General features: G+C 44.7%; 2 protein-coding genes across 2 annotated transcripts in view; one reads left to right on the forward strand and one right to left on the reverse strand.

Annotated features, from left to right (window-relative positions):
* Window positions 1–19,503, reverse strand: part of LOC108882294 (E3 ubiquitin-protein ligase TRIM21) — a 162,954-nt gene that overhangs the window by 34,494 nt on the left and 108,957 nt on the right. The gene's annotated exons all lie outside the window — the stretch shown is intronic.
* Window positions 354–19,503, forward strand: part of meis1a (Meis homeobox 1 a) — a 30,235-nt gene continuing 11,085 nt past the window's right edge. The window contains exons 1-8 of the mRNA XM_051070954.1: window positions 354–777; window positions 2,331–2,551; window positions 3,554–3,695; window positions 3,798–3,848; window positions 4,425–4,475; window positions 4,727–4,873; window positions 6,713–6,824; window positions 12,794–12,939. Of these exons, the coding sequence (XP_050926911.1) occupies window positions 766–777; window positions 2,331–2,551; window positions 3,554–3,695; window positions 3,798–3,848; window positions 4,425–4,475; window positions 4,727–4,873; window positions 6,713–6,824; window positions 12,794–12,939 (882 nt within the window). The 5' untranslated portion in view covers window positions 354–765. The remainder of the gene's footprint in view (window positions 778–2,330; window positions 2,552–3,553; window positions 3,696–3,797; window positions 3,849–4,424; window positions 4,476–4,726; window positions 4,874–6,712; window positions 6,825–12,793; window positions 12,940–19,503) is intronic.

Genomic DNA, 19,503 nt, shown 5'->3' on the forward strand with positions numbered 1-19,503 from the left:
AACAGCAGTGATTTCTGTTTTTCAGTGACACCTGTTCCGGTATCTGACTGAGATCTGACTGAGGGTTCAGACCTGATCCAGACTCAGACACCAGAGGTCGCTGCTGTTCAGGACTCATCAAACTCCTCTCTCTGGATTAAACAGAGTCTGAGGACAAAGTGAGACTCATCAGGACGGAGACAGAATCATCTCCTGATCTTTGTCTCCTCGCGGGGACGCGCCCTCTCACGTCTTGTGGAAGCCGCGGGGACGCGCAGCGAGTCTCTGCTCCTTTAAGTGGGAGAAGAAACTATTCCCTCCTCCCCCTCCTCCCTCCCTCCCTCCCCTCACACCCGGACGGCCTGCACGCAGGGAGGAGGAAGCCGCTCCTCCGGAGCTGTGATGGGGATTTGAACGCATCTCCGCGCAGAACTCAGCGCCGCACGGCCCCGGCTCAGAGCGCAGCGGGCGGGTCCGCCTCACTCAACCCCCCCGGTTTGGATGTAACCTGATCGGACTCGGTTGCCTGGTTGTTGCCCGGAGCGGGAGGCCGGGAGCAGGACGGAGTGTGCCCGGGCTGCTGCTGCTGTCGGCGGGCTGTCACCGTCGGTGTGTTCCCGGTGAGCGCGGAGCGGAGCCCGCAGGGACCCGCTGCTCTCTGTCTCCTCCGCGGGCTGGACTCGGTGTGAACACGGGATTAAGTGCTTATCGCTCCGGTACCGGGGAGGTGGATGTGTGTTTTGCCCCGCAGGAGTCAGCTGGAGTCCGGGCGGAGAGACGGGGCCGATGGCGCAACGGGTGCGTACAGTCAACTTTTATTAAAGCTCAGAGAGGACGGTCCGAGTCCAGGTCCCAGTCCAGGTCCGAGTTTAATGTTGAGTCTGATAAACGGACTCTGGATCTGTGGAAAACAACAGAACCGCTTCGTCAGACTGAGAGGGACCAGGATCAGAACCCGAGGAAATCCTCTTCATTTCTTTCTTTTCATGAGCTGAAGTTTTTTTCTGATTCAGGTTTAATTTGATCCGTTTCTGACCTGAAACTTTGTCCCGCGCCTCAAAATAAAACCTCGTGAGTGAAGCTTCAAAACTTCACCTCTTTTATTTTTTTGAGCTCAAAATATTTCTCAGTTTTTCTCACGAACAGATAAAATGATAAAATGATCAAATCTAAAAGATAAAACCTGAATCTGCAGCAGAAACAAACTTCACCGGCTTCTTAAAATCATTTTCACTTCGAGTCAGAAAAAAACAAAATAAATGTCGTTTTTAAAAACGCTCAAATATATTTGAACACATATTTCTGGATATGTATAAATATATTTCTGGAATTAAATCGTTGAATTTGTGATGATGAAAGTTTCCGTTTTTATTTTCCGTTTTAATTTTCAGGCCTTTAAATTTGATTTAATAAAAAAAGTTTTTATTTTAAAAATGTGAAATAAACAGAAAAAAAACTGTTTTATCAAAGATTTTAGTTTTTCAAAATTTTAGCCTAAAATAAAACTTTTCTGTTTGTAGCTGAATTTTTTTCAGAGACGGTTCAACTGTTTCTAACGAGGCTGGAAAACTCAAGTCCTCAGCGCAGGTTCGTTACCGGGAGAGAGAGTGTGTCGGTGTGTGTCGGTGTGTGAACTGAAGCTTCAGTAAAAACACTTTTTATTTAAAACAGAAAAATAAAAAGTGAATAAAAACGTTTCTAATCTGTAAACAACAGATTAAATGAAACAGACAAAACTTTAAACTGAGCAGAAAAATACTGAACTCATTTATTTTCATTTCTCTAAAAACACAAAGAAGCAAATAATAAATTCCTGTCATTTACATCCAAATATAATTGATTTCTGCTCATAATTCAGTTCTTTAAATTCATATTCACGCACGTTTGAACTTTCTTTAAATTCGTCATTTTACACAAAAGATTAATTTATCAAAAAAAACTAAACTGATGTTTTTGATTTTCAAATAAAAGTCGACTCCTGGTTTAAAACAACAGAAACGAACCTGAAGAAAAACGAAAAAACAAAAACAGAAGTTTAGTTTGACTGAAGTGAAAAAAGTGATTTATTTATTTATTATTATTTATTTTCTACTCATTTTATTTTCTGTTCATCGATGAGAAAATCAAAGTGAGTTTAATCAGAACCAGCAGCTTTCTGAAGCTGAACCTCCGTGTTCATATTATTTTGTCCACACACGTTATTGATCCTTTTCCTTCTGATCACTGATCAGATGCTCGGAGTGAGGGGGTGGACAGAAAAACAGAAACACCTGCAGCTCTTCTTTTCTTCACCTTGTCGAGTGAAACGGTCTCAGGAGGTCAAAGGTCACGGTGTCCTGTCTGTGTTTCAGTATGAGGATCTGGCCCACTACGGCCTGGACGGGGTGGGGGGGGTTTATGGAGACCACCACCACCACCACCACCACGCTGCCGCCGCCCGCTCCCTGCAGGCCGTTCACCTGGCCGCCGCCGCTCCCTACCCTCCGCACCAGTTCTCCCAGTCCTCCCACAGCAGCGACAACATGGCCGCCACCGCTGGAGACGCCAAGAGGGACAAGGACGCCATTTACGGGTACGATGAGTTCACTGACCTCAGGTCTTTATCTGTTCTGTTCTCTGAGGTCAGACTGAGAGCCGAGCCGAGCCGAGCCGAACCGAGCCTCAGTGACGAAGTGAAGGCAGCTGTTGACAGGGAGGTGTAGACAGGAGGAGGAGTAACTGTTCAGAGTAACTGTAACTGTAACTGAGCACCATCAGTGAGGAGTACAAGTATGAAGTTGTATAAAGTAGAAATATACCTGGAGTAAAGAACAGTACTCGAGTAAATGTACTTAGTTACTGTGACTACAAATGTAACTGAGTATTTTTCCTCTGTTTAAATGTCACAGAGAATAAATGAGAGAAAAGAGACAGAGCTTCACACCTGCCTCACTGACCAACAGCTGCTGCTGCTGTCGTTGTTGTTGTTGTCGTTGTCGTTTTGTTGTCGTCGTTGTTGTTGTTTTGTTGTCATTGTTGTCGTTGTCGTTGTTGTCGTTGTTTTGTTGTTGTTTTGTTGTCGTTGTTGTTGTTTTGTTGTCGTTGTTGTCGTTGTCGTTGTTGTCGTTGTTGTTTTGTTGTCGCTGTTGTCGTTGTTGTTGTTTTGTTGTCGTTGTTGTCGTTGTTTTGTTGTTGTTGTTGCCTCTGAGTTGAGCTGCACTGTAAAAACGTTGTTAAATCAGCTGGTGTTTATTGTCAGTTCAGGAAGTTAAATCTTTTCTCTGGATGAAAACTCAGATTATTAAACTGAAGAGCTGAAAGTTGTTGTGGAATCAGGCTGAAGCTGAAACAGCTCAGAGCTTTAGTTTCATTCTGTGGCTCAGAGTTCAGGCTGCAGAGAATCAGACAGTTTGTTTCTGCAGGTTCTTCATGTTTGGATTTTACAGAGTCTTTGAAACTTCAACAGTTACTCTCCTCCTCTCTCCTCCTCTCTCCTCCTCTCTCCTCCTCTCTCCTCTCTCCTCCTCTCTCCTCCTCTCTCCTCTCTCCTCCTCTCTCCTCCTCTCTCCTCTCTCCTCCTCTCCTCCTCCTGCAGACATCCTCTGTTCCCTCTGCTCGCTCTGATCTTTGAGAAGTGTGAGTTGGCGACCTGCACGCCGAGGGAGAGCGGCGTGGCCGGAGGAGACGTCTGCTCCTCGGACTCCTTCAACGAGGACATCGCCGTCTTCTCCAAACAGGTTAGAGACGAGTGGATCCAGGTCTGGGACCGAGCCGGGTTAAACACATCGCTGTGCTCAGGAAACTTCAGCTTTAATGTTCTAAACTCTCTCTCTGTGTAGATCCGATCAGAGAAGCCTTTATTCTCATCAAACCCAGAGCTGGATAACCTGGTGAGTGGATTCTGTTTTCAGATGAACTCTCCTGATGCTGATCAGAGACTCTGAGACAGTTCAGAGTAACTACGACTCCCAGGGTGCATCTGGGCAAGAAACATGTAAACACACGAGCTGCTGATGGAGGGCGAGAGGTGTCTGAACATATTTACACTCAGTTTTCAAAGCAAGAAAATATAATTATACATATAAAAATATTTTCAAATCTTCATGATGATGAGTTTTAATTAGCCAGGTTTAACATTAATTTGACCTGTTAAATATTCACACTCTGACGGTGTGAGTCATTTGATAGAAGTCACAGTTAAAGTGCTGTAACTCCGTAACATGTCAGTAAAGTCAGTTTATATTTATATAAACTCTTTATACAGATTACACAGATCCACCATGAGCAGCAGGAGGCAGTGGAGAGTAATAACAACAGTAATGACAGCTATAAAAATAATAATGACAGTAATAATAATATGAGGAGCAGGATGGTGGGAGCAGCAGGAGGCGTGACAAACCACTGAGAACCTCAGAGCTCGGTTTGTTTCACTCCTTCATCGTCATGTCTGTGTTGGTTTCTTTCAGATGATTCAGGCGATTCAAGTCCTGCGTTTCCACCTCCTGGAGCTGGAAAAGGTCAGGAAACACAGAGCTGTCTCAGTGACCTTTGACCTTTTAATTTATCTCAATTTAAGTGAACCAACATCTGCTGTTTAATCTGAAGTAATGAGATTAAAGACGTCTGCTAATCCAGGTTTAACCCTCTGTCATACACGTCCTGTTAAATATCTATGTGTGAATGTATATTTTAGTTCTAATCTTTGTGGATGATGAACATTTATTTTCTGCTTTTGATCCTATAAAGTGTTTGTGTATCTTGCTCTCAGGTTCACGAGCTCTGTGATAATTTCTGCCATCGATACATCAGCTGTCTGAAAGGGAAGATGCCGATCGATCTGGTTATAGACGACAGAGACGGAAACAAGTCGGACAGCGAGGACTTCATCAGGTCGTCAGGGAACCACCTGGATCAGGTGAGCTCACCTTCACTTCCTGGAAACTGATCCACACTGAAACATGCTGACTCAGAGTCAGGTATCAGGTAAATCTACTGTTCTCTGACCTTATTACTGCTTCTGTCAGATCATGTGTGTGTTAAATAAAGTATTTTAATACTTTATTTCACACCTGATAAGACTGAGTTTGTGTCCACAGATCAACATTATACAACAATAATAATGTTAGACGACTGAATCCAGATCAGTTTAAATCACAGTTTTTTAATAAAAGAGTCTCTTTCGTCACTTTCAGCTGATTTGTATCTTAAATTTTTATTGAGTTTTAATCTTCTGAAGTATGTGTGAAAATGTAAAACTGTCTACACACAAATACAAAATGACTTAAAACTGTGACATCAAAATGTTGACAGTGAAAATAAAATTTGACGTTGAAAACAAAACCCAAACTGAAAAAGGAAACGCTGGCATTGAAATGTTTAATGGAAAAATTTGTGTTGGCACTGAAACAAGCAAAAATGAACTCTTACAAGATTATCTCACTTTATTTAACGTTTTACTGTTTTCGGTTTGAGGAGGTGGGTGGGGCTTGAGTGGGGATGTAGATATGGGCGGGGCTTGTAGAGAGGGGCGTGGCATGCAGCGTGCAATACAACTTTTTCTAGTACAAATATTTCAGTGCCAATGTTTCCTTTTTCAGTTTGGGTTTTGTTTTCAATGCCAAACTTTATTTTCAATGCCAAACCTTTAATGTCACTGTTTTAGCTCCACACGGTGAAATATAAAAAATAAAACACATGAAGAGGTTTTACTGTTTTTTGAGGCTTTTTCCTTGAAAGTTTTTCAGAGAGAGAAAGGTCTCTCAGAGTTCAGATATATCAGGTTTTCTCAGCTTGTCTCTGCATTATGTATCAATAAAGTTACGTTACTGTAGATAAAACATACTCACAGATGAATAGATGGACTCCAGAGGGTTCGAGTCTTTGGAGAAATATCTGAGAATCAGTGATTTTACTGAGCAGAACACAGGAGCTGCTGGAATACCACTGCCTCCATCTGTTAGTGTGTTTGTGGTACAGCTCCTGTGTTTTCTGACGTAAAATTGCTGTTTTTGTGAATGGAGTTTGGTAGTGATTTTCAGTTCCAGTGATTTCTGTCCCTATCAATCATTTACACCCAAAGACATGAGAAAAAGGCTCAGGTTCAGTTCTCCTTTAAGATTATTTTGTCAAACTGTGTCAAAGATGCTCTGCAGGTTTTATTTACTGAAATCAGTTAGATTTAATGATCCAGCTGCAGGAGTCACATCTGTCTGAACACAGGTCGCTCTCTTTCTCTTTTCTTCTTCTGGAGTTGTGAAGTCTTCTCTCTGACAGAGGTGAGAAGTCAGGCTGTTTTTTTCCCAGGCAGCCGAGCAGGTTTTAAATCAGCCTCACGGCGAAGCTCTCCACGGCCACTTGTCGGCCCTTTAACCCTTTAAACACCAACAAAGTGTGAACTGGAGCAGCTTGGTGTCGGATGACCAGCAGCCCGAAAGCTCCAGTTTCTTTTTTCAAGTGCCTCTTTCAGGGCGGGTCACACTCTGATAATCCTCCTGGTCCTGGTCCGTCACCTCCTCCTGTGAGTGATTTACTGATGATTATAGTTCATGTTCCAGTAGAAGTAAAACCCCACAGAGGTCATGGACATTAAACTGGACATGACACTAACAGAAACACCATTTCCTCTTCTTCTTCTGTGGTTTATTGGCAGCAGCTGGAGAATCACCACCACCTGTGTTTGTGGAGGGAAACCTGATGTCTCTCAGATTTTACTCTGCTGATTTTCTGATGGATGAATCTGGTCGTTCCTCTGCAGATTTCATGGAGCAGAGATCCTGACGACGTGGCGTCGATCCGGTCGGCCGGGACGCCGGGACCGTCGAGCGGCGGACACACGTCACACAGCGGCGACAACAGCAGCGAACAAGGTACTGATGAGTTTTCTGACGCCCATCTAATACCTGTGTGTGTAGGTCTGTGTTTGTGTGTGTGTGTCAGTGTGTGTGAGGGTTCATGAGCGGTGGCAGAGGTTTTCAGACCTGATGTGAGTTTGAAAAGAAAGGGAGACGGTGGAAAGAGAGAGAGAGGGAGAGAGTGATGAAGGCTGACAGAGCGGGAAGAAAGAGAGCTTTATACCCCCCCCCCCCCCACACACACACACACACACACACACGCTGAAACATGCAGAATTCATAAAGGCTCATATTTTAAACATGTAACACAAACAGAGCTGCAGACACACACTCTGAAACACACATCTCTAAAATATGGACGTTCACTCTCACAGAGAAAGTTTCCATCCGTTGGATTCAACTTTCATACTTTGAATTTCTGCAATAAAACTGGAGCTGGAGATGAAGCTAAATGTTTCAGGCTTCTCTCAGAACGATATGTCGTTGTGTCAGTAAACATGGCTTCACTTCCTTTGACTTTCCTTTTGGACTCTGGAAGTTCCTCCAGAATCAGGATAATCTGGGGTTTTGAAAGGCTTGTTGTTGTTTTTGATGACGATCGGTTCATGACTCGTGTTGTGTAGCAGCAGCTGTCTGGTTCAAATGGAGCCATTTGATTGGCTGCATGGACACAAGTTCTCAGTGAGGAAGTAAGCTCCCTTTCAGTTTTTTGTTTTTAAGTTTTCTTTTCAAAACAATGTTAAACAAAATATTAATCATGGCCGAATATTTGATCGACTTTAAAATGTGTCTGGAAGGAAACTGGATATTTCTGGGAGTTTGGAGAAAACCACGAACATGAAGTTACTGTTCTCTGACAGCAGAATGATCTGGACAGACAGTATGAGATCATAAACACAGTGAATGCAGATCTGCTCTCAGGTCCAGCAGCTCTGGCTTCATGCTGCTGGTCTCAGTCCAGCCGGTTCTGTTAGCGGGCCAACTGAAACAGGGCCTGTGGTTTCTCTATCTCCCCCCACATTTACAGTTTAACACCACTGTGGGGGCGGGTGGGGGGCTGCTGTGTTCACCTGAGCGTCTGACCTTCAAAATAATAACAGATCGCCAACAACAGTCTCTCTCTGCTTTTGTTTTTCTTTTTTGTTTCTCAGCCAGAGAACGTTTTTTTCTCACTGGGTTTTTTTTTAATCTGTCTTTCTGGAAACCCAACGTGTTCCTGTGGTTTTCTGCTGATTAATGAGAATCCACTACTGCACTGCACAAAAACATCTGAGCGCCATTTCAAACAAAATCAACATTTATTTTATGAGCTTTCATCAGCCGTGTTCAGGTTCTGATAGAAAGAGAGCTGCAGTTACTAAACCCTAACCCAGGCTTTGTTTTTGGCCGCGTTAGCAGCTTTAGCACTTTGGTCCAGAACGAAACGTCTCAACAACCATTAGATGGACTAACATGGTTCATGTTCTCCTCAGGAAGAACTGTAAGAACTTTGATGATCCTCTCACTTTTCTTGAAACGCCATTATCAGGTCAACTTCTCTTTGTTTCTGCAGAACTAATGATTTTCCCATGATCCTCAGCTGAACGTTGTGTTTACTGCTGATGAGCTGCTCCCAGCACCGCTCTGTCTTTAACTGTGGCTGCAGAGTCTGAGTCTTGTTTATGGTCAAATTGCACGAGTCCAACAAATGAACATTAGAATTATTAACTGACCTGTTTGTAGAAGCTTCCTTCAGAACCACCGCGCCCTGTTTATAGGTGCACTCAGGCATTATAGAGCTCCAGGTGTCATGTGACTCGGTTTGTTTAGGCCACCATGTTGGCAGGAAAAGCCTGAGCCAAAATAAATGGGGCCAGGTGCTGATTTCAAGCCGTCCACTTCAGACTTTAAATCTGCAGAAACTGAACAATATATAATAAATTACTGAACCTGTCAATGCTGCCGGTGACCTGCAGTATCCAGACATCTACAATTTACCATACAGCTCCACAAAATCCACACGACGATGCACAGGTCTAAAATGCCTTACATGAAAATAGAACTGTTACAAATCTTAATAAAGGCAGTGAAATAAGATATTAGTTAGGAAGTGTTGGATTCTGTACCTGGTATGAAGTGATCACTACAGAAGCAGAATCCGTTGCCTGTGAGTTCCCATCGCTCCGTTTTCAGCAGTAATCCATTCCTGTCGTCTTTCAGGATCTTTGGGAATCTGATAAAATTAAAAACAGCTTCCACCATGTTCATTTTTTATAAATACAGAAGAGACAAGCTAGCTGCTAACAGTGGTTTGTCTGGCAGTAATTTGAACAGCGTGCTTTCCTGCCAATGTGACAGTGTTTTGATTTTGACTGTTGCATGCTGGGATTGTGTGACGTCAACTACTGGAGCTCAGTTGTAGTATTGTAGGTAATTAATCTGCAGTGAACTAAGAACTGAATCTGTTCCATAAGACAAGAGCAGGAGAGAAAATAAAGACGTTGACAGTCAGTGTTAGCTGGTCATGTCAGGGTGTTAGAGGTGTTAGGAACACAGAAAAAAGCCCCTCACATTTTACCAGAACCCAAAATGATGTTGTCAGATGTTTGTTTGGACGAACTGAGAAACTCAATTCACCCTCATGAGAGTTTGAGAAACTGGAACCAGTAAATTTCTGCCATTTTTGCTTTAAAATGTGCTCCAATAGATCAATCAAGTAATCAGCTAATCGCTGCAGCTTACGTTGTTTAAGTTTCCTGTGTTGAACTCTGACTTGTGTCTTTGGGTTCAGACTGTGAGGCTGACAACAAACTGTGTCACACCTCCATCTGGAAACAAATGTGCTTCATCAGACTCTTCTCTGCAGCCAGACCACAAGCTGCTGCTTCAGCTCTGTTGGCTGTTGGAGATTTAAACATCACGTCCACGCAGCCAGCTCCACAGTCGACCTCCACCACGGAGCCAAATGTGGTTAATAAGAGATTTCTCTGAGTTTACTGAAAACCTCAGTACAGCAGGACTTCACATGACAACTGCTAACTGTGGACAGACAGAGCCAAACTCCACAGCATAGATTGGCCTGTTCTCTGTGTTAATTTGTCATCCTGGAGAACATAAATAGAGAAACGTGTCCTCAGCATAGAAGACCATAATACTGTCACTGTGAATGGGCTGAGAGAGATAATCACACTTGTTTTCTTTCTTTCTTTCAGAGACTGACATTAATCCTCTCATTTCAACATGTCTGTGTGTTCAGTGCAGAGCTGGAGTCAGGGCGGGGTTAGCCTAGCTTAGCATAAAGACTGGAAACAAAGGGAAACAGCTAGCATTCCTGTGTCCTAAGCCCCAAAGGTTGGGTGGAACTATTTCTTCACAAATATGTATACGAAAATAGCCCAAAAATAGCTAGCTAAGGTCGCTTATTTTCACCTTAGCTGGGGGAACAAAGCTCGCTAACACCAGCTTTATTCACCTTGGCTGTGCAGCACAGAAAAGATCTGACAACTGAAACATGAAGATGTGTTTCATAGCAAGAACCATGCTGTAAAACCCAGAGCTTATATCCCAGAAACAGTATTTTCGTCGTCAGCCTTAAGAAGCAGGTCGTTTTCAGGCACCGACTGTCGTTCAACAGCAATTCATAGCAGCGTGTGACTCCTCCAGGACCAGACCAGCTGTTTCCTGTTGCCTCCAGTCTTTCTGCTGAGCTAAGCTAACCACATTCACTGATAACAATCTTCTTATGTCACTCTTACAAAGAAAACCATGAAGAGTGAGAGTGGAGCAGTGAGTGCTGCTGTTTCAGCCTCATATGTTTTTAAAATCTCACAGCAGGAGATGTTGTGTTCAGTTTCGCCTCCGTCCTCCGTCCGTCTCGGTGTTTTTACTCCAGTGCTGACCTCAGCAGTGAGGTCACCTTCATTAAAGCGTTGGATTGGCTGTCGTTCATCAGACTCGTCCCACCATCGCCCGCAGAGGTCAAATGGTCCGTAGTGGAAATGTGGTGAAAGTAAAGGGTCTGTCCTCTCTCTCTCCAGTGAGCGTTCTTCCAACTCACCACGGATAATAAAGTTTTGTACAAACAGTTCTTAAAGAGCTCAGCAAAGAAGGAGGCAGTTTTCTTTTTTCTTAAACTCACATAAAGAGCAGAGATTCGTTAAACATGGACCGATGGACGAACACCTGACATTTGTATTATTCAACAAATAAAAAAAGGAGTTTCAGCTGCAGCTGCTGTAAATGTGGAAACCAAAGTTTAGTTGGATTCAGATGTTGTTTCCTGAACAGCAGAGACTGTTCCTGGAATATTTTGGTTTCTTGATTTACAAAATAAACTGATCCTTCAGGTTTAGTTGATCAGATAATCTTCACAGATGAACACCACTGTTCTGATGTTTGAAGCCTAAATCCAATCTCCAGAAGTAAGAAGCTAATGTTAGGCTATAAACCAACTACACCACGGTCACATGACGACTTTGGGACGAGGGAACAGGAAGTGCTAACATGCTAACATGCTACCTTACCCCCTGGTTTTAGGACTGTCCTGCAGCTCTCTGTTGGCTGAGATATTAAACTGTAAAGAACCTTGTTTCTCATCTTTGTCCCTCTCCATAGTTTCTGTAGTTGTAATGATGCCTTCAGAAGCTACTGTAGTTGGACCTCCTCCTCCTCCGCCTCCTTCAGTCCACAGGTTGTTGTGAAGCCCAGTTGTCACAAACCATTAGCGGGTTGATTTGGACCTCTTTCCCCTCAGAGAGCTGAGGAGAGAGGGGGGAGTGTGGTGGGGGAGGTGGGGGTGTAAATCAGCCTCGGGGAGCTCGTGGTTCAGCCTAATGAGGCTGAGAGCTTGTTTATGGAGTTACGCATCATTTTTATGATTATTTCCACCTTTTCGGGCTCCGCCGCTCGGCAGAGTCCTGGAGGTGGAGCGAGGCCCCGGTCCACCGCCGCCGACTCTGGGTGGGTCGGGGGGACCTGGAGCTGGTGCCGGGGGCCGAGGCCCTAACCTTGGCCCAGCGCTGTTAAAAACACTGAGGAGAAAATGAGGCTCATTAAACAGGCAGAGAGAGCGCAGTAAAAACATAGGGCCGGCTGCTTTTAGTGGTTTTCAGCTGAAACGCAGCATTATGTGCCACCAGCCAAAACCGGAGGGGGGGTGGAGGATGGGGGTTCATAACTGAAGTTTGAATCCACTCATCAGCTGGAAGAGTTCATGAGTAAAGGCATGTGTTTGTTCAGACGTGCTAACATTAGCGTTAGCTGCTGCCACAGTGGAGATAAAGTTTGAACACAGTTTCTGTGTTTGTTGTGACCTTAAAACAAACTGATAACACTTTTCACACAGTACGACTTTATAGACATTTAAAACTGGTTTGTAACGCACTATAATGTTGTTTATAAGAACCTGTTTAAGTGTCTGTTAACGTCCAGTATTTACTCTTAGACATTAGCGTGTTTTTATCATCACAGCTGTGTTTTATTTAGGGCTGTCAAAGCTAACGAGATAATAACGAGTTAACGCCACTTGGTGTTTTGACGAGCGATTAACGTGCACACGTTCTGTGGTTATGACCTTCGGCTCGCCCCGTACTCTGGGAAACCAGGAAGTGACGCAGGAGAAACAAACAGCTGATACACAGAGAGCTCCTGTCCTTCAGTTTCTAACAGAGTTGCCTCAACAACTCTACAGGCTTCATCAGAAAACGAGCTGTCTGCTGCCATGTTGATAAGAGGATTCAAAACATGATACATTTTCCTTTAAGGTGCTTTTACAACAGATTAAAAAATGTGTGGTTAATTAACTTCATGTGATTATAAATAATTTAACTGATCAACAGCCTTAGTTTTATTGTGTTGTCCTTCATTATCGGCTGTTACTACATCTAAGTTAATGTCCAACAGGAAGTGTCAGCTCTAAATAAAAACAGTCAGTTTGGTTTGTTAGGAAACGTTTGTCTTAATGAAATAACTAAATGAAAACTTCTCTCTGTGTGTCGGTCGGTCAGGTGACTGTCTGGATAACGGCATGGCGTCTCCCAGCACCGGAGATGACGACGACCCCGACAGAGACAAACTGCACAACAAGAAGAGAGGAATCTTCCCTAAAGTGGCCACCAACATCCTGAGAGCCTGGCTGTTCCAGCACCTGACGGTAAGAGACTCAGGTTTACAGCTGAGAGCCGGGTCGGTTGGTCGGTACCGTCCTCAGGGTGACGGCGACACTCTGAACTTTGACCTTCCTCCTCTGTTCTGGTATTTCTGTCCACTCGTCCTCCTCTCATCTACTTTGAAGTCCCGTTGACCTCCTGACCCCCACAGGGCCCGCCCTGTTTCCCACCTGCTCCCCACCTGGGGACGAGCTCAGGGTGATGACCTCTGACCTCTGACCTCTGCTGTGGTCCAGGTATTTCACCTGTGGGCTGTTCAGAGGCGAATCAGAGCTGTGACCTGAACTAACGCTTCTTAAATCAGGACTTAGAGGTTTTAACAGATCCAAAGAGGACCTGTGGTAAAGCTCCCTGAACCAGATGTGACCTGATCCAAGAGGAACAACTCGACCCGACCCAGACAATCCGAGACAATTCAATCAGTTAACAAGCAGCTGCAGTGAAAACAGCAGCTGATCATCAACGGACGTAAATCCACAGATAAATTAAAGATAAATTTCATCTTATCTCACCTCCAACAATAAGACGTTCTGTATCTGACTGACGACACACGATGGTTTGTCTCATTGACCTGAGACCCACAGTAGTAAAACCAGACTCCAGTCAATTAGACCGAGGAGGATTTGGTTCTCAGATCTGGTCCTCTGATTCCAGTGGATCTGTGAAGACCTCTAATAGGATTTGATTATGATGCAGTCAGTTGTCATGAACCCAGGAACCAAGTTTGACGCCAGCAGGTGCTAACATTAGCCAGTTAACCTAGCTAACGCAGGTCCCCTGATATAAGCTCAGCTAAGGTGAATAAAGCTGGTGTTAGCGAGCTAACTTCACCCAGCTAAGAGGAAAACAGACGGTCATGAAGAAACCTGAAGATGTGGCTCAGAGCAAGAAACACCTGTGAAACCCAGACCTGCGTTAGCTAGGTTAGCCGGCTAACGTTAGCACCTGCTGGCGTCACAAACAGGATTTTCATCGGTCGTGATGAATTCCTGAGTTTTGGAAGGAAAAAAAAGTTTCTTAATTCGACTTCCTGGAAACAGCTTCCTGCTTCAGTGTGTGTCGACACACACGTTGATTATTATAAAGCAGAAAACACAACAAGGATCCAGTGAAATGATCCAGTCAGAGCTGAAATGTTGGTTCATTAGGATCCCGGTGAAACTGTGAGAGCTCAGGTTCTGGTTCTGGTCCCAGAGAGTAAAGACTGTCCCCTCTGAGCTTTATATGAACATCAGGCTGTTTATCAGCATTAAACAGAATCAGAGAGTCTGAAGGGAAATATGTTTTTTTATGAGCACGAAGCTGAAATGAATCAGTCAGTAAAAATGAGAGGAGAACCGGCTCAGTCCAGACTGACTCATAGGTTTGGCTTAGCCCCCCCCGCCTATCCCCCCACCCTCCTGCCTGCCTCCCAAACATGGAGAGGCTAAATCGGTCCCTGCTCGACGGGGGTCGGGGCCGCTGCCAGGACTCTGGGCTGAACCTGGAGGACAGCGAGTCCGGGAGCAGATGGGAGGTGAGGGGGAGGAAACACTGGTACCTGAAAGAGGGAGGGGGGGGGTTAGCTGTTGGAGGTGAAGGTTGTGTGAAGGACGACAGCAGAGAAAATAATGAAGGAAACACAACGGGCTCAGACTAAATCCTGCAACATTTAAATCTCAGGATTATTCCAGTTTATTAACGAGCTCATTATACGTCAGTTAGACTCAGAAACACCTGTGAGGGATACAGGTTATCACCTGGACAGACTCCAGTATTTATACAGATCCTAAAATACAGAAACATGAAAACATGACGGGAAAATATATTTATATTTATTTACACTACAAATCACATCATGAATAATTCATCATGTTCTCAGTGTAGTTTAGTTTTAGTCACTCGTTAATTTCATCAGATAAAGTTTTCAGTTTTTTGTTTTTGGGTGGAGTTTGTGTTGGGGCTCAGTCCACCTCCGTCCTGAGGCTGTAGCAGCGCAGAGGAGAGGCTTTTATTGTGGCGGGGCACTCGGGAGCGAGCATCCTGAAAACAGAAATCAGCCTGTGGCGTTAGAGGCAGCGGAGGAAGTCGGAGGAGTTACGATCTTTTCATACGTTGATGATAAATGTCGGTGATGTTGATCGGTTTTAATATCGTCCATCACTGATCCAGGATCAGATCAGAGGCGTGTTCTGTTACTCTGTGTGTGTGTGAGAGTGTAAACAGCACGTTGGTTTGTGGTTCAGTTTTTATGAGCTGTGGTTTAGAGGAGGCAGCACACACACACACACACACACACACACTCTCTGTGTGTTTCATGTAAAAGGCGTCGTCCTGTTAATGTGATTAGTGTGTAATTTACCTTCCTCTCACTGGCTTTTTAACAAAGCGGAGCAGAAGCAGGTGGAGGAGCTGCTGTTTGTTTACAGTCGCCCAACAACTCATTAAAGAGCTGCTCTGCTTTACAAAGTGACTCCATCCAAACAGCTGGAAAGACTTTTCACGTCCGTGTTCGTCTCAGCATGACGACGACGACCACCGAAAAAAAAAGAAACTCCTGCGTCGACTCGAAGAGACGAGCGAGTCCTGACTTCAAAGCCAGCGCCACAATTACAGAGGAGCTGTGGGCCTCCTGAGCCGAGCAGGACAGATGAGTTAGCAGGAAGCCCCCGCTCTGACCTCGCCCCCCCCCTCCACCCTCCACCCATCAGGGGTCAGAGGTTGGCGGGACACCTCCATCCATCCATCAGCGGCTGTTTACAGCCACAGGGCTGCAGATGTGGGTGATGGCGAGGCCACGGCGGCCTGCAGGCTGCAACATGTGTTCAGCCGCCTGCCGCCACCCAGAGATACCCCCCCCCCACACACACACACACACTCACCTCAAAACCCTCCACCACCCCACCCCACAACCGTACAGGAAGTCCCTCTCTAATATCAAACAGCTTCAATGTGGAATCCACCGTCATATTCATATAATCTGCCCCCCCACCCCTCCCTCACCCCCTGCCCCCCGCCCACCCCCGTTACAGTGTGAACAGTCTGAACCATCGGCGCCACAGATTTAACAAATGGAGAACATTAACACGCCGGTGATTGTGTTTACAGCCGCCGAACTTCAAGACTGAAAAACTCAAATGTGGCCTTTGTGATTCCTGCTCCTTCGTCTCTGATTTGATTTGAGGTTTTATTTTTTCTTTTGTGGTCGATCGACAGATTTCCAAGAAATGAACTGTTGATGATCAGAAACAACAGGATGTGAAGCTCGGTCAGTTTGTTTCCACTGCTGCTTCTTCTGTTGTCACATCTCCAACAAGAAACCAACTCCACCACGGTCACATGACGTCAACGTCTCCACCACTAAGCTTCCAACTGGTCATTTCATTTAGCTCTGAGCTCTTCTACAAAAGCCTTTCTTCTTAGAAAGTTAGTGAGAGTTTGAAAGAGCGTGAGTAGAAACACAACGAGGCTGTAAAGGTGGACTGGTGAGTAGATGGGTTTTCATGTTAACGTCCCCGACAACCTCTGTAGTCTCATTTAGACACTCGTTAGCAACCGCCTTTTTTAAGACACGTAAAAGCTTCAAACATCAGGAGTGGGGGATTTACTGACCCATTTTATGTCGGAGAATCAAACCTGAAAATGTCTTGAGCTTGTGTTAAAACCACAGACCTTATTTCAGACATTTAACCAGAAACACACTGACAACAGGAAGAGCTAACATGCTAACATGCTAACATGCTAACTCGTTCCTGCAGGACTGTAACAGTTCCTGCTTTAGATCCTGGAGCTTTTTGATTTAAAAACCCTGAAAGCAAATTTGTTTAAATGTGACCAGACCAAAGAAACAATAAGAAACTGAGTCCAGAGATTTCTGAAGAGCGGTCAAAGCTTCAGTCTTGACGTTTTCCAGTTCAGTGAAAGTTTAAAAGCAGAAACTGTCCCAGTATCTGAGCAGCAGTGGCTCTGAACCCGGGTACAGAGTCAGACTCTCTCTGGGTCTGGTTAAGAATAAAGGCCTCTGTGGTCAGACCTTCATTTCCCTGCAGCGTGAGGACGGCTGTTCACCCTGCAGAGAAAACATCATCCATTACCTCTGTGACAGGCCCCCCAGGGACCCCGGGGCCCCAGCTCTCTGTGGGGGTCGCCTTTATTGACCTCTCAACCCCCCCCCACACACACACATATACACACCTAAAAAATGTCCAGCATGTGGTCACATACATCACGGAGCGGCCTTTCTTCCCTGACAGCGTAAATGAGCGTCCATCAGATAATGAAGCGAGGAGGCGGCGCTCCAACAGATGGAGGGAAAAAAAAAAGATCCAGCTCAAAGAAAACTTTAAAAACTTTCAAAGTCTTATTTTATGTTAATTTTCTCTTCAGCCCAGAAACGGTCTGCAGCTGTTTCCTGATCGTTTCTGTCTTTTCAAACCAACCGAGCACAGTCAGGATGATAGATTCACGCAGGTGTTCGAATACATTTCTCTTCAGTTTATCCTCCGTCGTCCATTTTACTGAAACATTACAGACTGAAGAGCTCTGGTAGTTGATGTCCTGGCATGCAACAGTTTAAACCGAAACGCTGCCATATTGGCAGGAAAGCGCGCAGTTCAAATTACTGCCAGGCGTACCAGTGCTAGCAGCCATCTTGTCTTTTTGCTGTTTAATATCTGGTTTTATTTCCTGCTTTTATTACAATTTCTAACAGTTCTATTTTCAGAAAAGGCATTTTAGACCTGTGCACTGTGGTGTGGATTTTGCAGAGCGAACTTGTTGAACGAGGGAAAGTTGATCAGGTTGTAGATGTCTGGATTCTGCAGGTCCTGAACATTCACAGCTTCAGTGATGTTGAATCAGTCAAGTTTAGCTGTGCATCATTCAGTTTCTGTGTGAAGTGAACTCTGACGGCTTGAAATCGATGCTGACTCCATTAAATTTCACTCAGGCTTTTCCTGCCAACATGGCAACGTAAAAACCGAGTCACGTGACGCCCGGAGGCTCCTCCTCTTTAATTAAACCAATTAAACCAGCTTTGATAAACAATAAGAGAGGAACAGTCTGAACAGAGTCTTTTTTTGTTTGGGGAAACCTTTTAAATTAATTCTTTAAATTATCAAAATAAAATGACAGAAATCACCTCCAACAAAATCAAAGTGTCAATCACATATCACCAATAAATCTGTCCGAACCAGTGCTGAGCACACACACACACACACACACACACACACACACAAAGAGGCCTGTAAATACCTGTTACACACCCTCCACTCCAGGCTGTGATGTGGGGGAGGTGTTGTTGTTTAGTGTGGCAGTAAACTTGTTAAAAGGCTGTAATCACTACTCGTTTAGTGTGTGAGTGTGAGTGTGTGTGTGTGTGTGTGTGTGTGAGTGTGTGAGTGTGAGTGTGTGTGTGTGTTACTGTTAACGTGCTGATGAAAGTAAAGTTGTCGACCTCTGAACAGGAACGTTGATGATTCTGTTCGGCGACAGAATCGTTCCTCTGTGGAAACAGCAGGTCGTGGTTTTCTGCACCTGTAGCCACGCCCAGCAGTGATGTCACAGTGTCCTGGAGTACACCTGTGTGTCAGGTGTGTTTATTATTCGCTCTGCATCAGTTTCAGGTGTTCAGGTTAGGATTAGCCTAGCTTAGCATAAAGACTGAGCAGGAGAAAACAGCTACAGCACAAAACCGAGAATCTTTGTAGGAAATAAAATGTATTGATTGTGTGAAGTGATTTTAAGAGTGATCATCATTATTTATTGATCTGCAGTGTCAGAAACAGACGATCAGGAAAATGTTGATCAGTTTCTCAAAGTGAGACATTCACCTCTTTAACTATGATTTAAACATTACATCTTAAAGAACGACCTGAATGATTAAACTGATCAATCACCTGTTTTAGAAGAACAAACACACTCACTGACTTTATGTAACACACTCAAACACACTTCCAACCTCTCACCTCCGTGTTTGTGAACACACACTCGGTGGGTGTGGTCAGGTGCTGTCCCAGCATGCTCTGAGGCTCCTGTCCCCTGAGGAGCTGCTCTGAGGTCAGATTACCTCCTCCACCTCCTGACTGCTCTGACAGGAGTGAGAACAACAAACTGCTTCAGTTCATCAGCCCTGACTTTAATATCTGCTGACTGTGTGTCAGTGTTTCAGTTAGCAATGTGCTACATGCTAATAAAGCAGCTGAGTGCTGTGGCTGAGGAGCAGCTCTGCTAACACTTCATCCTGCTCCGTCTGATCCTCAGTCATTTCTAACTTTCTCTCAGAGATGATTTTATCAGCTCAGCCGGCGTCTTTCCCTTTTGTGTCTGGTGATTATGTCAGACGACGTCGTGGATATTAAATCAGGCTCTGCCGTTATCTCATATCTGTTCAGTCTCATTGATAAATATTAAATACTGTACATGTCAGTGTAGAGAGGAGGAGGTGACGTCAGGTGTTTATGGCGGTTCGATGAGACGCCGCTCAGACGTAAACCACACTTCACTGCTGCTGTACCTTCTCCTTCAGGCAATCCCACTGATCCCAGACCAGTTTGGTTCTGGTCCAGGCT

The sequence above is a fragment of the Lates calcarifer genome, linkage group LG5 (genome assembly GCF_001640805.2).
Source record: "Lates calcarifer isolate ASB-BC8 linkage group LG5, TLL_Latcal_v3, whole genome shotgun sequence".
NCBI lineage: Eukaryota > Metazoa > Chordata > Actinopteri > Centropomidae > Lates > Lates calcarifer.